The sequence below is a fragment of the Amphiprion ocellaris genome, chromosome 12 (assembly GCF_022539595.1).
Source record: "Amphiprion ocellaris isolate individual 3 ecotype Okinawa chromosome 12, ASM2253959v1, whole genome shotgun sequence".
NCBI lineage: Eukaryota > Metazoa > Chordata > Actinopteri > Pomacentridae > Amphiprion > Amphiprion ocellaris.
Window position 1 is genome coordinate 2,649,771 of NC_072777.1, and position 25,379 is coordinate 2,675,149.

The 25,379-nt window shown below is 35.2% G+C and overlaps 1 protein-coding gene across 1 annotated transcript; it reads right to left on the reverse strand.

Moving 5' to 3' along the window:
* Positions 1-3,531: 3,531 nt before the first annotated feature.
* On the reverse strand, positions 3,532-24,190 carry rnf217 (ring finger protein 217). The gene is made up of 7 exons (XM_023267621.3): positions 23,136-24,190; positions 15,648-15,875; positions 14,530-14,694; positions 11,614-11,711; positions 11,440-11,543; positions 10,172-10,243; positions 3,532-9,540 (listed from the first exon to the last, which is right to left on the reverse strand). The coding sequence occupies exons 1-7, from the start codon at positions 24,066-24,068 to the stop codon at positions 9,458-9,460; spliced, it is 1,683 nt and encodes a 560-aa protein (XP_023123389.2). The 5' UTR covers positions 24,069-24,190; the 3' UTR covers positions 3,532-9,457.
* Between the last annotated feature and the right edge of the window lie 1,189 nt (positions 24,191-25,379).

Genomic DNA, 25,379 nt, shown 5'->3' on the forward strand with positions numbered 1-25,379 from the left:
TATTTTCGTCTTCTTTATAATTATTATTGTTATTAGTTAATTATTATTAGTTGCTGTTGTTGTTATTTTTTGTCTTATTCTTATTTCTACTTCTTCTAAATATTGTTTCTTTTTCTCATTTTTGCTATTATTACAGTGATTACTTCAAATCAAATCAAATCAAACTTTATTTATATAGCACTTTTCATACAGTTAAAAATGCAACGCAAAGTGCTTTACAACATTAACATTAACACTTAGTATTTTTTCTAATTTTCTTCATTATTATTATTATTGTTGTTGTTGTGGTTGGTATTTTTGTTATTTTTATTATTTTTACTTCCACTTCTTCTTAATGTTATTTCTTTTTTAAAATTTTACTAAATATTATCATCACTATTTGGTATTTTTTTCTTCTTTATTATTATTTCTTTGTTATTATTTTTATTTTATTTATTTTTTTAAATTTAATTTAATTTTCTTATTTTTTTATTTTTTCTTATTATTTATATTATTATTGTTACTTATTCTACTTATTTTTACTTGCTATTATTAGTATTATTATTTTTATATCTTTTTCTTGCCATAAATTCTTATTTTTGCATCCTGCCTCTTCGTCTTATTATTTATTAATAGTTAGTTCCTCTTCTTAGTATTATTCATTAGAATTTTTTTAATTTTTATGATTATTATTATTATTTTAAATATTTATGATCTTGTATTCTCATTATTCTTATTATTACCTTTTTCTTCTTCTTTATTATTACTATTATTATCATTATTATTTTCATTTTTTATTGAATCTATTTTTCTAATTTATTATTTTAGATATTTTTAAAAATTATTAACATTTAGTTGTGTGCAGCACTGAACACACTAACAATGATTAAATAGTGATGATAAGTAATTAATACTAAATGACAAAATAATTTGCTTTTGTATAATTTTCCAGTATTTATTTCTAATTTATTAATTTTTGAATCAGTAATCCATGTAGCCTTAATTATGGCTGTAAATTCCCTTTGTTACATTAATTATGAGTGTAATTTTGCATTTGTGTTGCTCACCTTAAGGGAAAATGAAGGTTGTGGTTGATCTTTGCCTCCTGTGATGCTCTAATGACCCCTGCTGACATGAAGCAGCATCACAGCTGCAGAGAAAAAGCCTCACATGTTCATAAAAAACAAGGGAAGCTGCTGTTCTATTAAACTAATGTCAAATAAAAGAGCCACAGCTGCACATTTGGCATTTAAATCTGTTTATTCTGCATCAAACCTCAGATGAAAACAGTGTTTGTGCCTGAATACATGAGCGATAATAACTTCAGCAGGTTGATTTTCTCCGACGGCGGCAGCAGGTGGAAGAATTTAAATCTCAAAAACCCAAACGAAGCGGCGTCTTGAGTGGAAATGAACCTAGTTTTTGGTTTAATCACAGAAAGAAGGAATCAAAAGTGCTTCTTTGTTTCAATGCAGAGTGAAGTTAAAGTGAATATTCTCTGCTTTTTTTACAGTTTCTGGTGGTGCCATTTTGGAAAATTTTTAAAGATAAAGTTGCCGTTTTTAATCCACTGGAAGGTTTTGGGGTACTTTTCAAGAATTTTTTTTAAATGGAAAAAAGTGATTTTAATAAAGTATTTAGATTTTTGACTAAATTTGGTTACATTTTATGACAAGGAGCTGAAACAAATGTAAAATGAGACTCCAAACTGACTTGAAACTCATACAAATGGACTCAACAATTGTACAAAATGACTGAAAAATGGTCAAACATTACTTGAACTTCATTCAAAGTGCCTAAAACTGTTCAAAATTACTTAAAATGATTTAAAATGACTCAAATCTTGTCCAAAATGACTTCAAATTCATATAAATGACTCAAAAATGAGGAGGAGGAGAATTTTTAAAGATAAAGAAGTGTCTTTAATCCACCGGCAGGTTTTTCGGTAGTCTTGGAGATGTTTTTTTAATGAAAAAATCAATTATTTTGGATTTTTGTCTGAAATTTGGGTATATTTTTTGACAAAGAGCTGAATTAAATGGAAGATGACAGTCCAAAATGACTCAATATTTGTCAAAAATGACTTAAAAATTCAAAAATTCTTTCTGTTTTTACAATTTCTGCTTAACAAATGGTGACATTTTGGAGAATTTTTAAAGATAAAGTTGCCTTTTTTGACAAACTGGCAGGTTTTGGCATAGTTTTGGAGATTTTTTTTAATGAAAAAGGGTGATTTTCATCAAATATTTTTGATTTTTGGCTTAAATTTGGTTATGTTTTTTGACAAGGAGCTGAAACAAATGGAAGATGACAGTCTAAAATGACTTGAAACTCATACAAATGGATTGAAAACTTGTCCAAACTGACTTGAAACTAATGTAAACTGACTAAAAAACGGTCAAACATTATTTGAACTTCATTCAGTGACTAAAAATAGTCTAAAATGACTTAGAATTAATTTAAAATCACTCAAAATTTGTTAAAAATGACTTGAAACCCATACAAATTACTCAAAAATGGTCCAAAGTGACTCAAAGTTGATCCAAAACAGCAAAACCTGTCCAGTAAAGCTGAGTGTGAGTGAACATTTTGGATGCAGCTGAAACCCTGGACTGAATGTGAAGCTTTAAAATACAGATTTAGCCGAAAACAAAGTGCCTGAATGTGAATCCGTCGATATATCCAGCAGTAGCTCCACATAATTTACATTAATGTGACGTTTTATTGTTTATTCTAAGACGTACAGTGGGATTTCTGCAGCTACAGGTTGATAATCTGATCCTTGTGAAGGCACCGTTGCATATTTACTCCATCATTAGTGGGATTTTAATAGAAATAAAACAACCTGGAGGCATCAGCCAGCCGATACGCCCCAGAAAAATGAAAATAACTGACTAAAATAGTTAATAGAGCAAAAATAACTTGCTGTACAACAAGAAAAAAACTCTAAACGGCATCTAGACATCACGTCAGTGGGCAGATTTGTGCATTTAAAGGTGAAAAAACTAACAAGGAGGCCAAATAATGATAAATTATAAATAATTACAACCTGGAAAAACTCACTGATAAATGCAAATCCAGAGAAGAAGCTGAATTTGACTTCATATTGGGTGTTTTTACTTCAAATCAAAGTTGCTTTTTGCTGATTTTCTGTCCATAATTACCAGAATAATCATGTTTTTGGTGATAAAAACACACTCAGCAGGAGGTTTTAAGATAAAATGTCATGGAAATAGATTAAACCGTCCAGCCACGACATTAAAACCAGCATTAAAAGCCCATTTTCTACATCTAAAACTGCTCAAAAATGTCAAAAAATGGCCTAAAAGAGCTCTGAAGGTGTCCTCAGATGGGTTTTTATGGTTTGTTGAGGTGGACAGAAATATTTAGGTGTCAAAGAAATGTCCACATGAATGCAAAAATTCAAGTTTCCCAGCAGAACGTTGCATTTAAAGAACATTATCGGTGTTTTTTAAAGTGGTTTTAAAGCTTGGCTGATTGGTGTAGAATGCAAGTTCATCATATTGCAAAAAAACAAACACAACAAAACAAAAAATGGTGAAATTTTACTTCTAATTTATCCCTCTGAGCCCATTTTCTGCTCAGAAATGTCTTCTGTGCAGTCAGAAAGACAAAACAGCAAAAAGAACCAAGAAAATTTGAATTTCTTTGATTATTTGCTTCACAAAAATGGAAGAAAAAAAACTAAAATCAACATTTTTAATATTTTTCCAAAAGCCCACAAGTGTTATCAATACTTCAAATATTTAACGCATTATATTTTTAATTTACTTCCATCTTCGTCTCATACGTTCACTGTGGAAACACTGCCTGCAGTTCAACCTGAAAACAGTTTTTCCTCTTCGATAACACTCAGAATTCACCCAATATATTTTAGAACAAATAGACAGATTAAATTAACGACCGAATGTTTCATGTCTTTGTCCACAAAAGTTCCAAGAATGGTCAAAATCTCTTTATTTTCATGGATATTGGCAATTAAAAGTGAGCATGAAATAAGTACTAAACTGCAAAACTAGAAATTTTTGAGATAATTTTAATTAAAAAAGTAAATAGGACTACTTTAAACTGAGTCATGGCTTCACAATTTTGCTTGAGGAGTTAACAGTTTTAGTTTTTTCATTGTACAATCTGGTGCAAATGGTTTATTTTTGAAGAATTTTTAAAAGAATAAGGCATTTTTCATAAAAATCGCTTGACTTTAAGCTGAGATTTGTTAAGTTTTGGGGAGAAATCACATCATGATGAGCTCAAGTGATGTGGAAATTTGAAAATGAGACATCTTTTTTTCGGTTTTTACAGTTTCTGGTTGGTAAATGGTGCCATTTTATAGACAAAGTTGTCTTTTTTGACCACTAGCAGGTATGGGGGTAGTTTCTGAGAATTTTTATATGAAAAACAGTGATTTTCATGAATTATCTTGATAGTTTTTTGACAAAAAGCTGAATTAAATAAAAATGACAATCCAAAATGACTTTAAACTCATTCAAAATGGCAAAAAAATGGCCCAAATGATTTGAAAGTCATTTAAAATGACTTGAAATTGACCAAAATGACTTAAAACTTGTCAAAGTGACTGAAAAATTGTATAAAATAACTTAAAACTCTTTAAAGCGACTCAAAAATTATTCAAAGTTTATCCAACATGACAAAACATGTCCAAAAAGACTCAAATATTTTGGAGGAATAGCACACGATGTGGAAAAGTTAAAAATGCTCAAATTCTTTCAGTTTTTACAGTTTCTGGTTGATAAATGGTGCCATTTTTGAGAATTTTTAAAAGATAAAGATGCATTTTATAATCCATTGGCAGGTTTTGTGGGTAGTCTTGGAGAATTTTTTAGATGAAAAATTGATTTTTATAAAATATTTAGATTTTTGGCTTGAGTTTTGTTAAGTTTTTAGACAAGGAGCTGAATTAAATGGAAGATGATTTAAAAGTCATTGAAAATGAGAAAATAAATGGCTAAAGTGACTTGAAATTGATTTAAAATGACTTGAAATTAACCAAAATGAAATGAAACCCATTTTAAAATGACTGTTAAAAAAAAGACCAAAATGACATTGAACTCATACAAATGACTCTAAAATGGTCCAAAATTGCAAAACCTGTCCAAAAAGACCACCACACGTTAAAAATCAAAGAATTCTTTCAGTTTTTATGGTTTCTGGTTGATAAATGGAGCCATTTTTGATGACTTTTCAAGGTAAAGACGCCTTTTTGGGGTTCAGGGGGTTAAAGTATGAAGTATAACGGTCCGTTATTGACTGTCAGCTGATTATCAGTCAAATCAAAGTGAGTTCAGTGTGGCAGCAGCAGAGCGGTGACATAAAACACGTCTATATGATGCATGTGAACACTTTCAAGCAGCTCACATTCAGTTTCATACATGTGTTCTAGTCTTTGTGGCGTCACGAAGACGTTTTGATCTCCGCTTCCACTTCCTGGTTTTAAACCCGGTTGCTAGGCAGCAGCGAACCTCCGGCGCTGCCCTGATGATGAACATAAACTCCCTGAGAGCGACTCGAACCCGGAGATTTCTTCTTCTGCTGCTGGAACCAGCGTGTAACAGGATATATGAGGATCTTCCTATGTACAGAGTCAGTGTTTATGAGCTCCAGGATGGTGGAACATGTTCTGGATGAAGCTAACGACACGCATGAAGCTCCTAACGTTCGTCCTGCTGCAGGTTTAAGCTCCATCGTGTTCCTTCTGTACCGGTCTGAGCTCTTTTCTGCATTAAAATGTCTCCGTAAACCCGTCCTGAATCACCAGAACCTCAGAGAAGCTTCTTGCACTTTTGTTTTGGTGCCTCAGATGTTGGTTTTCTGAGTCCGGTCACGTCTCCGGACGGACAAACGAGGTGAAACGACGACGAGGCGGCAGTAAAACAGAAATAAAAGAAGGACAGCAGGAGGACGGAGGGATCAGTGAATCAGACCTTAAAAAAGGGAATGGATTCTGGTTTATTTCAACCTGCTGTGTTTCTAAATAACTCCTCTGTTGTGGCTTTAGCTAACGATGCACGCTTCAGGTTCATTAGCTTAGCATTAGCTTAGCATTAGATTCCTGCAGCTTCACAAAGAAAACTGATTTTTGCAGGAAACTAATAAAATAAATGTTTCATCTCTTAGTCCACAGGAAAAGTTTCAGGAATGTTCAACATCCCTGGATATTTTTTTTATTACAGAATGTGGTGCAAATGGTTTAATTTTGGAGATTTTTTTTAAATGAAAAAAATGATTTTCATAAAATTTTGGCTTAAATTTAGTTATGTTTTTTTTTGACAAGGAGCAAATTTAATTAAAGATGACACTACAGAATGACCTGAAACTCATTGCAAATGACTCAGAAATTGTCCAAACTGAATGAAACTCATTGATAATGACTCAAAAAATGGCTAAAATGACTTGAAACTTAAACAAATCGATTCAAAAATTGTCCAAAATGACTCAAAAATTGTCCAAACTGACTTGAAACTCATCAAAGTGACTAAACAATTGTCAAAAATGATGTAAAACTCATCTAAAATGACTTTTACAATGACCAAAATGACTTGAAACTCATCAAAAATGACAAAAAATGTCCAAATTGATTTGAAATTGAGCAAAATGACTTCAACCCATTTAAAATGACTTTTAAAAAAAGACGAAAATGACTTGAAACTCATACAAATTACTCTAAAATGATTCAAAATGCAAAAACCTGTTCAAAAAGACTCAAAACATTTTGGGGGAACACCACACATGTTAAAAATCCAAAAATTATGTCTTTTTTTTTTTTTACAGTTTCTGGTTAATAAATGGAGCTGTTTTGGAGAATTTTTAAAGATAAAGATCAAAAATAATTACTGTAAAAACCTGTTTTATTTGGTGAACTGCAGGGACCTTTGTGATCTGAGCAGAAAAATTTAAGTGAAACTGAGGTTATTTGGAACCAGCAGGTTGAAATAAAATGTTAAAAACTCTCTCAAATCCTAAAAAGCTCCAAATGAAACCAAGCAGACTGAGTGCACGGCAGCCTGAAGCTGATCAAACCCTGTTTAGCTCTTTGGTAAACCAACAACAACAACAATAATAAACCCTCCGGTCGACGGCAGAACAATCAAACCGACTCGTTCAGCGCTTTGTTTTGGCACCGCCGCTCTTTTTCTTCTTTGTTTTACATGATGCAGCGCCACAACGGCACGCTGAGAGGAAAAAAATGAAAAATGGAACTAAAAGGGGCTAAAAATTCAGATTTTCAAACCTTCTGGGAAGAATTTGAGTCACTTTTATCCAAAAAATTACCAAATATCCACCTTTTTTCACATTATTCTCCACAAAAACAAAATTTTTTGAAGAAATATTCATTATCCAGTCATCATTTCTTCTCCATGGCTTCTTTCCGTTTTGGTTTCTGTTTCCTCGCCAGCTGCAGCACAGTTTAGCAATAAAAAAAAGTCTAGCAGCTCGACCAGCAGCTTTAATGATTCCTGGAAAATAAACTCCAGGAACCCGACCAGTGTTCTGAGCTACATTCTGTGTTTAAAGTGACGTAAACTGAACTTTCTGCTCATCTGAGTGTCATTTGTTCTTTTTAAATCCAATAAAGAACCCCAAAAGTGTAATTTCATGATTGATTTATGACCCAAACACACAAATAACGGCTTCTTCTCAGAGTTTATGCTCAAGTTATTCATAGGAAATGAGGAAAAACGGTCTAACTTGATTTTCATGCAACCAGAAAGCTTCTTTGTGTTGATAAAGTTGCAGGAAATAGACTAAAGTGATAATAAAATCTGATTTAATTTAATTTAGACCTCATTTTTCATTTTTCTTATATATTTACATTTTGATCAAAACTAAACAGTCAGACTTTAATTACAAGATCCAGACGTGTACATGATCGCTCAACATCTGTTTAAAGTGACTCTGACTCATTTAAAGTGAAAACTAAAATGGAGCAAACTGACTTGAAATTCTTTTAAAATGTCTCAAAATTAGACCAAAATGACAATAAAAGTTGTCAAAAATGACTCAAAAATTGACCAAGCTCATTTAAAGTGACTAAAAATGTACAAAAATGACCTGAAATTCATACATATTGATTTAAAATAGTCAAAAAATACTCAAAAATTGACCAAAATGATTGAAATTAATTTAAAATTACTCAAAAATTTACCAAAATTATTGAAATTAATTCAAAATGACTCATAATGACTCATATTGAATTTCCCTTCGGGGATTAATAAAGTTATTGTATTGTATTATAAATTGTCTAAACTGACCTAAAATTAATTTAAAGTGATTCAAAAATGACTCAAAAAGCCCAAATTGATGTAAAAATTGACCAAAATTATTGAAAATTAATTTAAAATGACTCAAAAATTTAACAAAATGATGGAAACTATTTTAAGTGAATCAAAATTGTCTAAAATGACTTGAAGCTCATTTAAAATTAGTCAGAAATGATCCACAGTGATTGAAATTCAGTTAAAATTACTTAAAAATGATTGAAATTCATTCAAAATGACTCAAAATTTGTCCAAAATGACTTGAAACTCATTTAAAGTGACAAAAAAATGAGCAAAATGACATGAAATTCATTCAAAAAGGATTCAAAAATTGTCAAAACTGACTTGAAACTCTTTTAAAGTGACTAAAAATTGATCAAAATGTCTTCAAACTCACACAAATTGATTTTAAAATTGTCTAAAATGACTTAAAAATTGACCAAACTGATTGAAATTCATAGAAATTGATTTAAAAAATTGTCCCGATCACATAATTTGGGCACATTAAAGATCACAATCTCATTTAATCTAAATTTGTGACCCGTTTCTTCATTTCTTTAATGTTTTTTGACTTGAACATGAACTCTGAAGTGCAGAAAAATAAGCTGTTATTGTTTTTGTTTAACATCAAATTCAGAATTAAAGCATTTTAGGTTTGATTGTTAGATTTTATCTTTGGTTTTAAAGGTTTTTAGAGTTTTTAGGGAGTCTTTGCCTCCATATTTAACAGAACTTTAACCAAAAATATACTCAAAAGTATTTGCAATTTGCATCTTTTTTCTAATATTATTATTTATTAGATTAGTCTTCTAGTGATTGTGTTCCATTATTTTAACTCTCAAACTCTTTTAACTCCACTCCTGAAAATATATTTTTTACCCCTGATTCTGGATTAAAAGGAACGAACAACACTCAGTTTGTGTGTTTTCTGCGTTTGTTCTGCTGAATAAATCTGCAGCTGAATGTTGTGAAAAAGAGAGAAAATCTTCCTGCTAAGAGTCCTCAGGTTCAAACCTCCTTCCAAGCAGCAGCGACACATAAATAATCTGGATGATGTGCAATAATAAAAGGAATAATCCCGGCTCCACTTCCTGTTTCCGCCTGAAACGTCCCCGCCAGAATAAAAGTCTGAGTTTAGCGACGGCTGCGGCTCCCTGAGGAAGGTTTCCGTCTTTTAGTCGTCAAATCCACCGTCCGGATCCTCGGGTTCGCTGATGCTTCTTCCTCCTCCTGCAGACGTAGTAAACCGGGAAGACGACCAAACCTGAAAACGACCAAAAAAAAAAACCATCCCAGATTATAGAAAAGTGGAATAAAATGCTCAATAAAGGGAAATACCGCTTCTCAATGTTTACTAGAGTCATTTATGTCCAGGAAAGTGGAATAAAACGCTCAATAAAGCAAAATACAGCTTCTGAATATTGACTAGAGTCATTTATGTCCAGGAAAGTGGAAAAAAACACTCAATAAAGCGAAATACAGCTTCTGAATATTGACTAATATCATTTATGTCCAGGAAAGTGGAAAAAAAACACTCAATAAAGCGAAATACAGCTTCTGCATTGGTTATTAGAGTCATTTTTTACTTTATTTTGCATGTAAACATCTAGAAAAGTGGAATAAAATGCTCGATAAAGGGAAATACAGCTTCTGTATTGCTTATTAGTCGTTTACATCCAGAAAACAGGAATAAAATGCTCTATAAAAGGTAAAAACAGATTTAACATTGTCTATTAGCGTCAGTTCTACTTTTATTTTACACGCAAGCATGCAGAAAAGTGGAGTAAAATGCTCTATAAAGTTAAATACAACCTACACGTTGTGTATTAGAGTCAGTTTTACTTTTATTTACATGCAAACATCCAGTAAAGTGGAATAAAGCACTCTGGCGTTACCTATGACGAGTGCCAGAGCTCCGAGCACCACGACCAGCAGGAGGACCACCGGAGCGATCAGAACCTTGGTGGCTGCACAAACAGAAACAGGAAGTGGATTTAAAAACTACAAATGATCCTCTGCAGTCAAACTACCGTTTGACTGCAGAGGAGATCTGCAGTTAAACGGAGGAGATCTGCAGTTAAACGGAGGAGATCTGCAGTTAAACGGAGGAGATCTGCAGTTAAACGGAGGAGATCTGCAGTTAAACGGAGGAGATCTGCAGTTAAACGGAGGAGATCTGCAGTTAAACGGAGGAGATCTGCAGTTAAACGGAGGAGATCTGCAGTTAAACGGAGGAGATCTGCAGTTAAACGGAGGAGATCTGTGGTACAGAGCAGCAGAACAGCTACTGGCTCCTGTTAGGGACAAACTGAAAACCGACGGATCTGTCAGAGTTCAACTTCTCACTGCAGCATCTGGAAACTATGAGGAGATAATTACAGCCGACATCGTCTCATATCTGCAGCTTGAGGTTTAGATGTGGATGTGTTCACTTCTGCTGCTGTTTAAAAGGTAAATTCAGATGATTAAACAAACGAGCAGCAGCAGTGACGGGACAGAATCTATGACATTAAACTCGTCACATCTCAGCTGTGGTTGTTTTCAGGTTCTGCTGGTTTTGTGCTTCCAGTCTGTTTGGTGCTGATTAACCAAAGTGAGAAGAAGAGTTTGGCGTTCCAAACTACACAAGAAGGGAGTCAGAATGACAAAGCAGCAAATCTAGAGAAACTGAAGAGACGATGGAGACGCCTGTCTACCATTATCTATAAAACCTAGCTGATCTTCAACGACTGAAGCTGGCCTGAACTGAAACAGAGGAAAATATGAGGAATAAGATGCAGCTTTAAAACAAATGACACAAAATGACTGAAAGATGCAAAAACAACCCAAAATGACACAAAAAGACGCAAAAAAATTACACTGAAAGACAAAAATGACAATGAAAGATGCAAAAAGACACTAAAACAAGCAACAATGACACAAAAAGAAACAAAAATGACACAAAACACGCAAAAATTAAACTAAAAGACACAAAAATGGCACTGAAAGATACAAAAATAACACAAGAAGACACAAAAATGACACTAAAGATGCAAAAAGTTACACAAATTACACTGAGATGCAAAAATGACACAAAAACACATAAAAAAGATACAAAATGACACAAAAATGACAAAATTGACAGTAAAAGAGAAAAGAAAAGCCAGAAAGTGACAGAACTGACCGCAGACGGAGCCTCTGATGAAGCGTCTCAGGTGAGGTTTATCCGGCAGGTAGCGATACTTGCAGCCGAACACGCTCAGGTTGGACGTGTGGTCGCCGAAGAACCTGGAAATAAAATCCAGGATGAAGGAGGAGGAATAAAACGAAGAAGAGGAGAGAGAAGAAAGGATCTAACCTGAGGTGTCGGTATCGTTCTCCACAGCGGTAACAGAAGTTGGTGTTACACTGAGTACAGGTCATGTGATCACAGCCCTCCGTTCGCTGGATGTGGATCTAAAAAAGAGAAGAAAGAGGCGGAAATATGAAGGATTGTGTCTGTTTTACATCTAAAAAAGAGAAGAAAGAGAGAAAAATGAAGGATTCAGCTCAGTTATATCTGAAAAAAATTACATGATAGAGGCAGAAATATAAAGGTTTGTGTCTTTGGTGTCATTTTTGCATCTTTTTGCCTTTTTTGTATCTTTTTATGTCTTTTTGTGGCATTTTTATGTTTTTAGTGTCATTTTTGTGTCATTTTTGCTTCTTTGAGTGTCATTTTTGTGTCTTTGTATGTTTTTTAGTGTCATTGTTGTGTCTTATTGTCATTTTTGCATCTTGTCTTTTTGTCTTTTTATGTCTTTTAGCGTCATTTTTGTATAACTTTTGTGTCTTTTTATGTCTTTTACTGTCATTTTTGTGTCTTTTAGTGTCATTTTTGCTTCGAGTGTCATTTTTGTGTTTTTGTGTCATTTTTGTGTCATTTTTCCATCTTTTAGTGTCATATGTATGCAATTTTTGTGTCATTTTTGCATCTTTTAGTGTCATTTTTGTGTCTTATTGCCATTTTTACGTTTCCGTGCTATTTTTGTCTTGTTGCGTCATTTTCGTGTCATTTTTGGATCTTATCGTGTAACTTTTGTGTCTTTTGTGTAATTTTTGCATCTTTTTCTGTTATTTTTGTCTCGCTGCATCATTTTTGTGTCTTTTTTGCTTCTTTTTATGCTATTTTTTATCTCTTTGTTACATTATAACATAATAGCAGGTGTTTTTTCCAATTTTGCAAAAATAAATAATCAAAAAAAATTCTACTTTTGTACGTCTTACTGTGCATCTCTGAGTTTTCTCTCCTCTTTCATGGTTGTTCTGTTTCTAAAGAGCTGCAGGACTTTAGCTTGCAGAGTTAAAGCAACACTTTCAGAAGTTTCTCTTCTGTCAGACTTCCAGCTCAGCATCTGTTGATGACGCACTGAACGGCTGCTGCAGTTTTCCTCTAAACTGAGCGTTTAGTTCAGCAGCTTCAGACTCTTTTTCCAGCTAAACGCAGCACGACTCCAGCCTGCCCGATCCTCCGCCTGCTTCCAGAGCACAAACGTGACGGCCACAGATGGAGAATGTTTGCTGCTGTGAGCAAACTGTACCGGTAATTAGCTAAATTTGTGTCTTCCTTTAGTCATCTGACAGTCAAATTAGACATTGTGACGACTAGCTTGGTCGTAATGAGGCTGTGAGATAAGAAGCGGGCTGCTTGATGACGATCACAGTCCAGCAGATCAGACTCTGAGCAGCAGAGACATCATTTCATCAGTATGTTCTCTGCATTCTGAGCAGAACTTTACATTGTTGGAGATGTTTTAACCCTCTAAACCACTAAATCCTTCAGTGGAAGACGAATTATCTTTTAAATATTCATCAAAATGACACCATACAAGAGAAAGAAACTGCAAAAACTGAAAGGAAATGTCAGATTTTAAACTTTCAGACAGCATTTCTGTTGCAAAATATAACTAAATTTAAACTTAAAATTGTGATATTTCATTAAAATCACTTTATTCTATGTGTCTCGTTTGAGAATCCACAGAAAAAACTATTCCTAGATACTTTAAATAAAAAAATAAGACAAAAAATCTGCACTCCTTGGCTCACAAAATTCAGGTTCAGTTTTCAGGTGACCAGCAGGAGTTGTTTTTTTAAATAGTCAAAAAATAAAAAAAAAAAAAGTCCCCGTGCATCCCCATGGTCAAAATGACACCATTTATCAGAGTAAGAATTTGTAAAAACCTGAAAATTTGTCAGAGTTTCAGTTTTGTGACAGTCCTTGAAAAACATCCTGTGTGATTTTCATTTTCATCCAGAAAATTAACAAAATTTAGGTTTAAAATTGTGACAATTCATAAAAAATCACTTTAATCTACATGTCTCATTTAAAAAATCCCCAGAAAAAACAATTCCCACTTTTTGTAAAAGAATAGATGCAAAACTGACACAAAAAATGACACTAAAAGACACAAAAATGACATTAAAAGATGCAATAACAACACTGAAAGATGCAAAAATGACACTGAAAGATGAAAAATGACACTTAAGATGCAAAAATGACACTGAAAGATGCAAAAATGACACTAAAGATGCAAAAATGACACAAAACGACACTAAAAGACGCAAAGATGACACAAAATGACACTAAATATGCAAAAATGACACTGAAAGAAACAAAACTGACACAGAAAGATACAACAATGACACTAAAATACGCAAAAATGACACTGCAAGATGTAAAAATGACACTAAAAGACACAACATGACACAAAAAGAAACAAAAATGACACTGACACAAAATGACACTAAAAGACACAAAAAAGACACCAATAATCAGAGCAAGAAACTGTGCAAACAGGAGGAACTGTTGGATTTTCAGCTTTCTGATAGTCCTTTTTCATCTGGAAAATTAGCCAGATCTAACCTAAAAATTGTGTTTATTAATTAAACTCACTTTATTCTACATGTCTCGTTTAAAAATTTGCCAAAAATAAAAACTTTGCACTCAATAAATCCTGTAAAAAACTAAAAATTCTGCACTCTTTGACACATCTGTGAAGTTCTGACTGACTCAGCTGTGACCAGCAGACAGGTGGCAAAAAATCTGAGATTCCAGATGAATTGCTTCAGTTTTTTTTTGTTTTGAAAAGCCACAATGAAGCCATTTATCACACCAAGAAGCTTCTCTGTCTTGCAGATGTCTGTACTTCCATCCATCATCTATCCTGCCGTCCTGCCTCTTAACCTGCATCGATTCCCCCCAGACAGCGTCTATCTGCCCACACTGAATCCTCACCTTACACTCTGGACACTTCTGGGCATTTCTCTGGCCGTGTTCGATGACGCTCGCCCAGGTTCGGAGCAGCTTGTCTCCTTTCCTGTAGTCGCGGCATTTCAGGCCGTTGTGCCAGGGAGCGTGGCATTTAAAGCACCACACGAACTGGCAGTTGCTACACTGGATCTGAAGAAGAAGAACAACAAAAACAAAGATCAAAACAGGTTTGTTTATACGGCACCAAACCATCATCACAAAAGATGCAAAATCACCATAAAAAGATGCAAAGACACCACGAAAAGATGGGAGATCCCTGCAAAGAGTCAAAGCCACCACAAAAAGACATGAAATCATCATAAAAACAGGCATTAAATGCAAAATCACCACAAGGAGTCAAAATCCTCATAAAATTATGCAAAATCACTACAAAAGGTTAAAAAATGAAGAACAAAAACACCATAAAAACCATAAAATATAATATAAATAAACCATAAAAAGTCTCAAAATCACCACAAAAAGACGAAACATCACCATAAAAAGTCTCGCGATCATCACTACAAGACATAAAATCTCCACAAAAAGTCTCAAAATCTCCACAAAAAGACGTGAAATTAACAAAAACGTATGCAAAAACACATTAAAGTGGTGTAAAATCACCATAAAAAGTTTCAAAATCACCATAAAAAGTCTCAAAATCACTACTAAAAGACATGAAATCACTACAAAAAATCTTAAAATCCACTCAAAAAGATGTAAAATCACCACAAAGACATGAAATCACCATAAAAGGTAACAAAATTAGGTGAAATCACCACAAAAACCTTCGAAAATCACCATAAAAAGATGTAAAATCACCATAAAAAGTCTCAAAATCACAACAAAAAGACATGAAATCACCAAAAAAGATGTAAAATCACAATAAAAAGTTTCAAAATGACCACAAAAAGGCATAAAATTACCATAAAATGAGGAGACAAAAAGACGAGAAATCACTACAAAAAGTCTCAAAATTCAGCTCTAATTGATCCAGAAATTACTTGGGGTTGAGACTAAAGTGTTTTGTTGAAGACCTCCATTTTCCACACGGTTCCCTGCAGCTGATTCACTTCATTCCTGTAGAACCCGGCGTCAGGACTCACCTTGTACTTGTGCTCGGAGCGGTTCTGGTTGTGGTTGTGGGTCTTCAGGGAGGTGAAGTGGCTGCACTGAGGACAGGGTTTGGTGCTGGAGTCCAGCTGGCTGAGCTCCAGGAAGTACTGGTACTTGGCCACGTCCTCAGGAACCAGATGAGAAACCACCAGAGCTTCGTCCAGGCTGCCGCTGCACTCCGGGATGGGACAGCTGATCAGAGCTTTGGCCACTCGCACCTGAAGGAACATCACACAGGTGTTTGGTTCAGGAACGGTCAGGAAGCACTGATGAGTTTAGATGTTTACAGGAGGATTTTCAGCTTTTATTTAAAGTCTGTCCATGAACACACAAAATAACCAGGTTCAGATGATTTAATGAGCTTCAAACACTAGTATTTTATGTCGTTTTTGAATGTATTTAAAGTAATAAGGTTGCAAGGAGAAAAAAAGATGTAAAATTACCACAAAACTGCAAAATTTCCATAAAAACATGCAAAATTCTGACAAGGAGTCAAAATGATTACGAAAACATGCAAAATCTAGAATCAAAATAACCACAAAAAGACAACAAAAAAATGGCAGAACAGCACAACAACCAGCAAAACATGGCAGATTCCCACAAATAGTGATAACCAACCAAGATATGAAATCACCATAAAGAGGCAAAATTATCAAAAAAAATCCACAATCACTACAGAGTGACAGTAACCACAAACAGATGTGAAACCACCACAAACACACCATGAAAACTCACGAAAACCACCACAAAAACATCCCTACCAAGAGAAAAAAGCACCAGGAAAACATTCCAAATCACCATAAAGAGTTAAAATCATCACAGAAATATGCAAAATCACTACAAAAAGATGCAAATTAAATACAAGGAGATGCAAATATACCAAGAAAAATCACAAATTTACCACAATAACACACCTGATTCCCACAAGGAGTCAAAACCACCACAAAAATACTCAAAATTAACACAAAAAGACTGAAAACCACCATAAAAAGACACAAAACCACCATAAAACACACCAAATCGTCATAAAAAGACACAAAACCACAATAAAGGCACAAAATCACCACAAAAAGACACAGAATTGCCACAAAAACACGCCAGATTCCCAGTCAACACCACCACAAATCGACTCAAAACCAAACACAAAGACTCAAAATTAACACAAAAAGACACAAAATCAACAAAAAGACACAAAATTAACAAAAAACACTCAAAATGAACACAAAAAGACTGAAAACTAACACAAAAAGACTCAAAATGAATTAAAAAAGACAAAACCACCACAAAAAGACACAGAATCACCACAAAAACACACTAGAGCCCCACAAAGAGTCAAAGCTGCCACAAAAAGACTCAAAATGAACACAAAAAGACTCAAAGCTTACATAAAAAGAAACAAAATGAACACAAAAAGACTCAAAGCTTACATAAAAAGACACAAAATGAACACAAAAAAGACAAAAAAAAAAACCCCCACCACAAAACGACTCAAAATCACCGCAAAAAGACTCAAAATTAACACAAAAAGACACTAAATCACCATAAAGAGGCAAAATTATCAAGAAGATTCAACAAACATGAAAAAATGAGATATTAGATGAGATCTCTTTTATTAAAGTCTGTGAAAAAACACTTTAATGTTCCTACTGAAGATGTTCTGACATCTGTGTTTGTCTGATTTACTCACTAATAGAAGTCAGTCAATAATTAACCAGAGAACAGAAGCAGGGAGGAGCTGAGTGACGTTAATGTGGATCACATAAACACACACAGACACACACAGACACACACATACACACATAAACACACACAGACACACACTGTTTGTTTGTGGGAATCAATCAGTGTGATTGGACGCTATCTGCAGCGTCTGCTCACTAACTAACCTCAGCTACACAAACATTTACTGATTCCAGCTGCTCTCTGAGGAAAATAACCTGCTGGACCAGAGGAGTCAAAGGAAACACTAAACTAAACGCTGATCTGCTTTAACCTTCATTTATTTAGCTTTATAGAGCAGCACAAGTTCAGATGTGATCTCAGATCAGAGATGACGTGCATCAAAATGTCCACAGGATGAAATAACACTTTAAAACAATCCACTTCAGAGGATTTAATGTGCTGCAAAAGTTAGCTTTAGAAGGAATTTAGGCTGCAGGTAGGAAAAATAAGACACAAAATCCAAACAAGGAATCAAAATAGGGACAAAAACTTGTGAAATCTCCACAAAAACCTCCATGCACACCCAGAAAAGTTAGGAAATCAGCACTAAAACATGCAAATAAAAAGCAAAGTCATAAAATCGACACAAAAAAATGCTCCATTACCAAAACAAGCGGCAAAATTACCACAGAGAGACCACAGAAATAAACATACTGGCTTTTTATGTTGATTTAGAATTTGTTTAAGGGTAATAAGGCTGCAGGTAGAGAACAAATAAGATGTAAAATCCCCACAAGGAGTCAAAAATCCTCATGAAAATATGCAAAGTCACTGCAATGAGTCAAAATAACCACAAAACCTCTTTAAATGTTAATTTTGTATTTTTTGTAGCAATTTTGTGACTTCATGGTGATTTTGCATCTTCTTGTAAAATTGCATTTTTTGTGTTGTTTTTGACTCTTTTTGAGGATCTTGTTTCTTTTTGTGGTGATTTTGCACCCTTTCGTGGTTTATTTGCATGTTTTATGGTTATTTTGCATGCTTTTTTTCATTATTTTGCAGCTTTTTTTGTTGTGAATCTGCATCTTTTTTTTGTGGTGATTTTGATTGTGTGAAAATGTTTTCTCTTTAAATGGTGATGTTGGTCTTTTCTGGGATGGTTTTGACTCTTTGAGAGGATCTGATTTCTTTTGATGCAGTATATGTATGACAGAATACGTAACACAGCTAGTATTACTCTCCTGTTTCATTTTCCACCTAGTTCACTTTCTAGTCTTTGTTTCCTCTGAGGGAATTCTTTTCCTCGTTTCACATTTTCTCCCTTCGCTTTAAGTCCATTTAAAGCCTGTGAGACCAGTTAGAGCAACACACGATCCAGCGTTTAGTCAGAGAAAACAACAATAGCTCCGACCTGTGACGGCGTTACACCCTGAATCCTTCACAACACAAACACCGCCTAAAGGCCGCTTACATGATGATGAAAATGGATCCTCTCCAGACACCAAGCTGTTGTTATTGTTGCCACAACACCAGTCTATGATGACTAGAGCTGGACTGGTTTTACTGGTTACCTCCATCATACTGTCACTGTGTGGTCTGTTTAGAACGTGGCTGCCTTTGTTCACTGTTAGAAAGCAGGATGTTATTCTGAGCTCGGGTCGAATCCACAGATGTTTTATACCGAAAACCTGCCAGATCAGCTTCACAGAGTCCAGGCATAAACTTTAAGTAACTTTAACTCAGAGATTCCCTCATCTCAGGGTTAACAAATCAACTTTTATGGCAAAAAAAATCCCACCATAGCAACATGCAGTATTCTCTATTTTATAAAACAAAAGACAACATTGATTCATGAACATGATTAATGATCAGGGATGAGAATGACAAATGGAAAAAAACTCGGAAAATGTCTGCCGAAGTAATGAATAAACAATAGTTACCTTTATATTAACAGTGCTAAGTAACATTCATTATCTGTTCATAGGGACATTAATGGAACATGCTTTTTGGCATAACAGTGGACAAAAACAGGTTGGGTGGCCTTAAAGTAAAACAGCTTGACTGTTATCTATCAAGCTCCAAAAAGCTCTTTATAAGTGCATTTAAATGTCTATATTGAAGGCAAAAAATAATTGCAGTTTTCCAATAACTCCAATATCATTGCCTTGGTTTATAGAGGGTAAAAGTTGCTGGTTTAATCCCTGTTATAAGACCATGATTATCACTAAACCAGTTCATTTTAGCCTCCTGTAAAACCCATGTACCTGCAGGACAAACTGCATAAAATCCAGATTCAGAGTGGTTCATTTACCACAGCCTGAGATCCGTCCTGACATCGGGTTAACACCAAGCCTCTGTGCTAGAACCAGCCTGCAGCGCATTAACGGAGACAAAAATTCCACCTACACAGGAAAGTTTACACGACCCTTATCAGAGGATCTGCTCGTCTCGCTGCCATTATTCCTGCCGTGTTGTAAAAGCAGCAACAACTGCAGATACAAAGCGGCTGATAAACGGCATTCTATCTGCACAGATTAGAGCGGATCACAGCAGCAGAGACATAAAAACACCACTTCTTCCAACGCACGAGGCTCAGAATACATTAAAACTGGGATTATGATGGAAAAACGCTGACTGGAGCATCTCAGACCAAAAAAAAAATCCACCCAGAAACACTTTAGCTGTGGCGCTCTACCAGGCCGACTCTACTGAACATTAATGGAAGCAGCGTTCATCCATCTATTATTCATTTCCTTGATGTATCTGCGTAAATCGTCACTGCAGAAACTTCTCTCCTGTTTCTATAATGGATCCAACACAGGATGCTGCTCCTCGATAAACTAATTTACCCAGAATTCATTGCAGATAAACTCTCCTCCTGTTAGACCTGAACAATTAATCAAATTTAAACCAAAATTTGAAAAAAAAATTGCAATTTGTAGCTCATCAAAACCCCAATTCAGGCCCTGGATGACAGCAAACTGCTTTAAAATTTTAAAAATGGTCAGAAACTGTTTACAGAAATCATTTTCTAACTGAGAAATTACTTATTTTTTAATTTAACCCAATACAGTCACAGCTTTTATTACAGTTTTTCTATCTTCAATTGCTCTACACTAATTATTACTGACATTTTTTTAAGAACATCGTGTTGGAAGCAGGTTTTCATCTTCAAATTAGAAAAGAATACAGTTATTTTGATGGTATTGCGTGGTAAATCTCAGCAAAAATAATCAATTAATCGATCAGTTGCAATCTATTTTGATATTCAAATAATCGGTTTGAGTCATTTTGAAAGAAAAAAGTCTAAATTCTCTGATTCCAGTTTGTTAAATGTGAATATTTTCTGGTTTCTTTCCTCATTTATGGCAGTAAACTGGATAGTTTTGGAATGAATGACATTTTTCACCATTTTCTGACATTATATACAGCAAACGGCTGATCAATTAATCAGTAAACTACCTAATAGATTTATTAAAATGTGAAAATAATTGTCATTATTGTGTCATTTAACATTTTATGGCTCAAACAACGAAATAAACAATCAAAAAAATATTGAACAACAGAGTAATTAATGATGAAAATTATTAATTGGAACCCTATATAGTAGAAATTCACCTGTTAAGTACATGTTAAGTACAATACTTGAGTAAAACTACTTAGTTACTTTACATGACTTGCTTAAAGCTCCAAAATATAAATGTAGGAGCATTTAGACATGCAATATTTTGTCATGAAATACTATTTATTAGTATTTAATCATAAAAAATACTATTTATTAGCATTTTATTATAAATTACTGCATGAAATTTTCATGTGCATTTCATTGATAAATTAACTCATCATTGTTGAATTAGTGGCTTAATTTTCTAGAAATATTTATCAAAACCTACCTGAATACTTGAGATTAATAATTTGCCAAATGTTGACTGACATTTTCTGAACTACAGAACTCAAAAAAGTAATCAACAGATTAAATTATGATGAAAATGACTGTTAGTTGCAGCCAAATAAAGTAAAAATGCAATGTATAAAACCACAACAAACTACCTGACTAATCAAAAAATTAAGTACAACACCTGAGTAAATGTATTTATTTACTTTACATTCTGTCTCAGGTTGGCTCCAATATGCAAAATATAGATGTAGAAGTTTAAACATGCAGTATTTTAGTATAAAATACTACTAATAATGACAAATTAACTCTTTAGTGTTGATTTTCTATAAATAAATCCAAAGTGGTGGCTTAATTTTTTGACATTTATCAAAACTGAACTGAACTGAATTCTTAAAAAATAATTTGCTAAATGCTAAACTGACATTTTAAAAATCAAACAACTGATTGAATAATGGAGAAAATATTTATCATTTACAGCCCTAATAAACCTCCACCAGATGTTTTACATCTATGACTACTGACCCGAAACCTGAATTTAGATTATTATATTTCGAATTAAAACCCAGAGTATCATAGATATATACAGATAGACATTTATTCCCTGCTGTGTGTAGTTTTTATGCCTTTGCTGCCTCCACGTTCATGTAAAACTCAGTGGGACGTGTGAGAGATAATCTGGAGGAAGACGGTGGATTTAATAATGCACAGAAGAACACCAGTGTTTTATTTGAACGTTTCTGAAAGAGCCGGAGAGGAAAAGAAGTTGTGCTGAGTAAGGAGCTCACAGAGGCTGCTATTGTGGAAACGGCTTCGTGTTTTAGTGCAGAATGTGACCCCGATTTACAGGAAAATGTTTCATATCACAAGACGGGGAGAGCTGGAGATGCTGCTCTGGTGTTATTTCATTAAAATTTAAGGTGAGAAACAGTCTGAAGCTGCACCAGTTCTGAATATTTGAATCATTCAGCTGCTGGTGAAGGTCCAGAGTTCCCAGAACCTGAAGCCGGTTGTGTTTCTGAATGGAGAAGATCCAGATATAGTAGTAATAATATAATAAAATAATAACATACACCAGCTGCTGACAGATCCAGCAGCTGGTTCTGGTTCTGGACACGACCCTGTTTATCACCACTGGTTGAAAATATGTTTACTCAGGTTGCCAGAGAAGAAGCCAAAGAAGAAGAGCCAAAACCACGGAAAAAAGACACGAAATCACCACAAGGACTCAACACAAAATCACCACAGAAAGATGCAAAATCACCACAAGGACTCAAAATTCAAACGAAAATATGTACAAAGGCACAAAGGGTTAAAAAAAAACACAGAAAGATGTGAAATCACCACAAAAAGATGCAAACAAAACACAAAGTCATCAAATCACCACAGAAAGATGTGAAATCACAAGAAAAACATCACAAAAAGATGCAAAATCACCACAAGGAGTCAAAATTAGCATGAAAATCTGCAAATTTACTACAGAGTCAAAAAAAAGACCACAAAGACGTGAAATTACCACAAAAATACGACAAAAAAACACACCAGATCCCCACAAAGAGTCAAAACCACCACAAAAAGATGCAAAATCACCATAAAAACTGGCAAAAATATCAAAAAGACTCAATGCAAAATCACTAGAGGTAAAATAACCCACAAAAATGGGTCCAGTCCACGCCCCCCTGTGCTCCCCTCATAGATTAAGTTTAAAAAGACATTCTTTACATAATCTGCTATACTTATATTATTATTACTATTATATACCCAGTTGATGCTCTTTGTGCTCCATATATAGAGTATAAATAAAGTGTAAAGATGGCGAATTCCCCATAATTATGTTAAATGAATAACACTGTTTATTTATTATACATTTATATAATAATATATTTAATTAAATAAAACATTCTGCTCCCCTCCCACCCACCTGGGAACTGACGTAGAGCTTCAGACACTCATCACACACGGCCTTTCTGCAGCAGGGCAGGGAGGCGATGGTTTTATCCTCCAGGCACACCCGGCAGCTCTGCACCGCCGTCCCCGCACCGGCCTGCTCCAAGTACAGCCGGTGGGACAAGTCCCCGAACGGGTCCACCAGGTCCTCCAGAGTGTACAGAACGGGTTCGGGACTCGGACTCCCTTCCCGTCCGGTCTCTGGGTCCGTTTCTGTGTCCGGTTCATGCCGGAGGTGTGAGAATTCATCGTCCGCCGCGATGCAGTAGACGGTGCAGTAAACGTGCTGCTTGGCACCGACACACTCCTCCAGAGTGTCCGAGCTGGGGTCGCCCTCCTCGGGGTGACGGCTCCGGTCCGACCCGGTGGGAGGTTCAACTCCGGTACCAACAGAACTCGCTGAGGTTGGCTCGTTTTTAGTCCCTGCTCCGCCCGGTTCTCCGTCCGACTTCTCACACTCTCCCCATTCGGTCGCGTTACCGTCAGTACCGTCGCCGTCTCCGCGTCCTTCGGGGCTTTCTTGCTTCTGCATCCGACCGTTGAAGCTGAACCGCAGCGTCGGAGACTTCGGGTCCCCGAAGTTCCTCCTCAGGACCTCCACGGCGCTGTATCTCCGCCCCGCTCGTCTCCCTCCGCCGTTGCAGTTGTTGTTGTTGTTGCCATCCGCATCCCTCCGCTCCCCGCCGCTCCGCTCCTCCGGTTCCCCGCCGCCTCCGTCCAACGACAGCCGGGACTCGGAGCCGCTGACACGGTCCGGTTCAACTTTACCGTCCGGGGAGGAAGTTTCAGCGGGCGGGTTGCGGGACAGTCTCGCCCTCCCCTCCTCCAGGCTGCTGAGAAAACTCGGCATGTCACAGGCGGCAGCTACCGGTCCGTCATCGTCCATCCCCGGTTCGGTTCGACCCATTTAGCGGAGCGGTTCTTCCCGGGTAGAGAGCTCTGGTCCCGGTCGGACCTCCACCGTCCAACTCCGGCCACCAAAACAAAACAAAGCCGCCGCTGCTTCCGGGTTCTGAGCTGCGGAGGGCGGTGATAGGCGGAGGGGAAGCCTAGTGGCGGAGCCCGGCCTCCGCAGGACGGACCGGACCGGACCGGACCGGACCGGGCCGGGGGTCTGTAGTGGACCTGGACCTGGACCGGAACGAGGCTGAGGAGCTGGAACCAATGGAGGATATACTGGAGGGAATTTATTGAGTTGTGACTTTTTTTTTTTTTTTTTTTTTTTTTTTTAATTGAAATCTAACTTTAATACAATTCTTAAAATATATATATATATATATATATATATATATATATTTTTACAAAAAATAAAAGGCCAGAATTCTAAGCTTAAAGTCAGAATTCTGCGGAAAATAAAATGTCAAAAGTCCATGAAAAAATAAAAAAAATTGAAAAAAGCCAGAATTATAAATATCTATTTAAACTTTAAATTCTGAGTTTAAAATGTACATTTTTGGGGGTGAAAAGACAGAACTCTAAGCCTAATGTCAGAATTCTGCAGAAGAAAAATCAAAACCCTCCCAAAATAAAAATAAAGTAAGAAAATGTCAGAATCTATGGAAAAATAAACATGTTTTTGGGAAAAGCCATAATTCTAAATATGATATGTATTTAAACTCAAAACTCTGCCTTTCAAAATCTACTTTTGAAGGGAAAAAAAGAGACAGAATTCTAAGCTTAACATCAGACTTCTGTGGAAACAAGTCAAATTTCTAAAAAAAACTAAACAATAAAACAGAATTTATTCTGAGCTCAAATTATGAATTGCACAAAAAAGTCCAAGTTTTGCACAAAACTCAGAATTCTGTGATAAAATTCTGAAGAAAAGAACATAATTTGGGGCTTAGATTCATAATTATGCATTTAAAAAGTCAAAATTTTAAAGAAAAACCTCAGTATTCTCAGAATAAAGTCAGAATTTTGCACAGTCAATTTTTTATATGTGAAAATGGTCAAAATTCTGGAAATGTGCCAGAAATCTGAGCTCATAATAATTCCATCAAAAATGTCAAAATTTGAAAAAAAAAATTTAAATTCTAAGTTTTGAGTCAGAAATTATTAAAAATAAATAAATAAAAGGCATACACAGAAAAACGCAAAATTCTGAAAAAAGATGAGAATATTGAAAAAAACATAATTTTAAAAAATTAAAACAAAAAAGTGATAATTCTAAAAAATAACTAAAAATAAAGAAGCCATAATTCTAAAAATAACGAAA